The sequence below is a fragment of the Amphibalanus amphitrite genome, unplaced genomic scaffold (assembly GCF_019059575.1).
Source record: "Amphibalanus amphitrite isolate SeventyFive unplaced genomic scaffold, NRLGWU_Aamphi_draft 000040F_arrow, whole genome shotgun sequence".
NCBI classification, from domain to species: Eukaryota; Metazoa; Arthropoda; class Thecostraca; order Balanomorpha; family Balanidae; genus Amphibalanus; species Amphibalanus amphitrite.
Genome location: NW_024881536.1, coordinates 504,696 through 508,292, shown reverse-complemented (window position 1 = coordinate 508,292; position 3,597 = coordinate 504,696). Strand labels below are relative to the sequence as shown.

At 49.0% G+C, this 3,597-nt stretch overlaps 1 protein-coding gene across 1 annotated transcript; it reads left to right on the top strand.

Moving 5' to 3' along the window:
• The first annotated feature begins 632 nt into the window (after positions 1-632).
• Positions 633-3,240, top strand: LOC122374688 (piggyBac transposable element-derived protein 3-like). The gene is made up of 2 exons (XM_043353590.1): positions 633-796; positions 1,006-3,240. The coding sequence occupies exons 1-2, from the start codon at positions 780-782 to the stop codon at positions 2,732-2,734; spliced, it is 1,746 nt and encodes a 581-aa protein (XP_043209525.1). The 5' UTR covers positions 633-779; the 3' UTR covers positions 2,735-3,240.
• Positions 3,241-3,597: the final 357 nt, after the last annotated feature.

Sequence of the window (3,597 nt, the reverse complement as noted above, 5' to 3'; positions counted from 1 at the left end):
CCATAGGCATACGGGACAAAAAAGGGACAAGGAAGGAGACTTATCAAATAAAATCCACAGCGGTCTCATGTCATTCAGTCATTCAATATTTGACGGGGAAAGCCCAACGTCTGTATTGGAGGGATGCCGATATCAAACCAAATACTTACCAACCGATATACCGTGAGAAAAGACCAAAAACCGAATCAACGTGGAAAACTGAAAGAAATGCCTATTTTTACCGAATTCACGGCTTCTTATACATTAACGTGGATTTATAATACCTAAGTAAAATGCCAAACACATTATCAATGCAATATCAAATACCAATTTTGGTATCGGTTTAGTATCGGTGTGCACCAATACTAAACTGATAGCAAAATGGCAAAACGTCAGTGTTCGATTGACATCTAGTCTCAATAGCTCGGGCATGGATGATATAATAATGAGATAGTGTTATCTCATCCATGGGCCATGGCTCGGGCATGATAGGGGCGGATGTTCCCTAATATACCTTGTTGTTACATTTATAGTATCCAATGTTATCGACGTTTAGTACAAGATCAGCTGATTGTTGAGCCTTTGAGATTCTGACGTAAATGTGGTATTTAACCCATTAGTGCCCATAGCCATATATATATTTCGCAAATTTATGAATTTTTTCCTCAAAAGTGTGGGTGTTTTTCATGAAAGTATATACGCCCCATATATAAATAAGCATTTTTAAAGGACTTGATGTGCGGTTGCTGCTGCTGCGCCATTTTCTCTGTTCTGCTTGACAGTCGCGAAACTACGTCAACATGCCGAAAAAACGCCGGTGAGTGTATTTAGTTATTTAGCTGTTCTAATTCAATAAATTTCACAGACATGTTTCTTTGAACTGCCCTTAAGACCCCTGAAACGAATAAAATAGCCTCGTTGAAGATTTGCCGCAGCATGACGCTCTTCTGTACGGGTCAATATATTTATGGCCATGGGCGTTTGGGTGGTCGAAAATGTGCGTTGCAGTCTGCTATCATTTTCCAGGTTTGGAAAGCTGATTGATCTCCTGGATGAAGTTGATGAGAGTGGCGAGAGTCCGGCCACTGTCTTCCTGTGTCCTCCTAACGTGCGTGAGGACAGCGACGCCGACTCGGGAGACGAGGACGGAGGCGGTACCATCGACAACCTCAACCGCAACCTGCTGCAAGCAGATGCTGAACTCGTCGGCCAAGAGGACGGTTCTGACGACGAAGCTGCTGAATCGGTCGCCCCAACCAGCCACAGGTGGGGCAAACGAGAGGTCGCTTCATTTCTGAAGGAGCGAGAGGAAGCTTGCCCATACCCACAGGTGAACTTTTCGAACAAGACACCCGTTGAAGTACTGAGCTTCTTCTTGGATGACGAGTTCTATGCGCAACTCCTTCAGGAGACACGCCGATATATCCAGTGGAGAGGGAAGAATGTCCAGGAGCCCTCCATCGCCGAGCTGAAGGCTGTCATGGCGATCCTGTACTTCTCGGGATACCACAACGTGCCGAACCGCCGGGCCTTCTGGTCGACAGACCCTGACCTGCACGTGGAATTCGTCTCCCGGATCATCTCGAGGAACCGCTTTGACGACATCCTTTCGGTCCTCCACTTCGCTGACAACCAGCGTCTCGACCCCAGTGACAAGATGGCCAAGCTGCGACCTCTCTTCAACAGCATGCAAGACAAGTTCTTGCGAGCTTTTCAGAGACCGCCATCTTCCACAGAACTGGACGTGGATGAGAGCATGATTCCCTACTATGGCCGTCACGGGTGCAAACAGTTCCTGAGAGGGAAGCCCATACGGTTTGGGTTCAAGGCGTGGTGCCTTAACAGCCCAGATGGGTATCTACTGACCTTCGAAGTGTACCAAGGTGCCAGCGGAACTGCTCAGCGTCCAGACTATGAGGCCGCCTTCGGGAAATGTGGATCAGCAGTGAAGATCCTCATAGACAGAATGCCGAAGGAGATGCGCATGGACGCACTGCACATCTTTACGGACAACCTCTTCACCAGCCTTCCTCTGATGATGGCGCTGAAGGAGGAGGGAATCGGGCACACGGGAACCATCCGCCAGAACCGCCTCCGAGGATGTCCGCTGAGCTCGGTGGCAGCGATGAAGAAGGCTCCCAGGGGAGACACCTCTGTCGCCGTGGAAACGAAGCAGGGCATCAACCTCGTCAGGTGGAAGGATAACAGCGTGGTGACCGTAGCATCTACGGTAAGCTCGTCCCGAACTGTGGCTGAAGTTCAAAGATGGTCGCGACGAGAGAAGAAGAGGATCAAGGTAGCTCAGCCACAGATGATTCAGGACTACAACTGCGCCATGGGCGGTACCGACCGCATGGACCAGAACATCGGCGCGTACCGCATCGCGATCCGACAGAAGAAGTTCTGGTGGTGCATCTTCTGCTGGCTTCTGGGGGCCGCGATGCAGAACGCCTGGCTGCTCTACCGTCAGCATCATCCAGGCGAGAATCAGATCAACTTCATCCGAGCCATCGTCCGGTATCACCTGGCAGAGACGACGAAGCCACCATCTGGACGTCCAAGTTCCGCGTCGAGTCAGCATCGCGTCCCAGCCAGCATCCGCTACGATGGTATCAACCACCTGGTCGTTCCTCTTGCCAAGCAGGGAACGTGTGCAAACAAGGAGGGAAAGTGCAAGAGCCACCCGAAGACCGCCTGTCGCAAGTGCCAGGTGCCGCTGTGCGTGGCGTGCTTCGTGCCGTTCCATGCGACCTGAGAGTAAGAACATGCTGTACACCATGGGGAAATTTGGGCTAGTTGGGCCAACACTGTTGGATACGGTGAGATGGGTGAAAGTTTGCAAGCGCCGTCTAGATCCCGGAGGGATGTTTTGTTTTCAGCGTTTGCTGTAAGCTGTGTCACTGTCCAATGCACTTCGATGTTTGTGAGTCAGGTAGTGCATTGACTCATCATCGTAATTGATTGTTGACCGCTGACACTATCAATCATCACGATCATTCGCCTGATCTCATAATATGTTCACATGTTGGTAGTGGCAAGTGCCTATCAGCATACACATCTAAGAATATACATTGGTTCTCAAAAGTTTCTTTTGAATTGCGCTTTGTGGCAATATTTCGACTACCCAGGTGCCCATAGCCATATATTTATTGACCCCCCTGGCGACAAATTGGGGGGGATAAAAAACAAGAAAATCATCCTAAGCTAATACACTCGATAAAGAAGCTAGTATTTTGTGCAAAAAAGTTTGAAATTTTGACTAAAAATAAGTTGGGCACTAATGGGTTAAGCATTTGACCCTGTCTTTCTGCGGTAGCATAAACAAACCCATATTTCCTCATTAGCTCTTATCTCTTTTTCTCCTTTCACGACTTGCGATGGAAGTGAGTCCGCTGCCCACGATGGTAACTCGTGAAATATCGCAGGACGAATTGCCACACCATATAGCTACCCCGGCCAAAAGCGTGCCGAAAACGGCAGTGAGATCTTCGCTAATAATCATGATCAGAGGAAGGGAGTAAAGCACCCTCGCCACGGGGAAGGATGCGCATATCTTATAGTAGGCGAGGAAGTTAGGAACTGCAGTGCAGGTTGTAAATTATTATCGTATATGGTTGA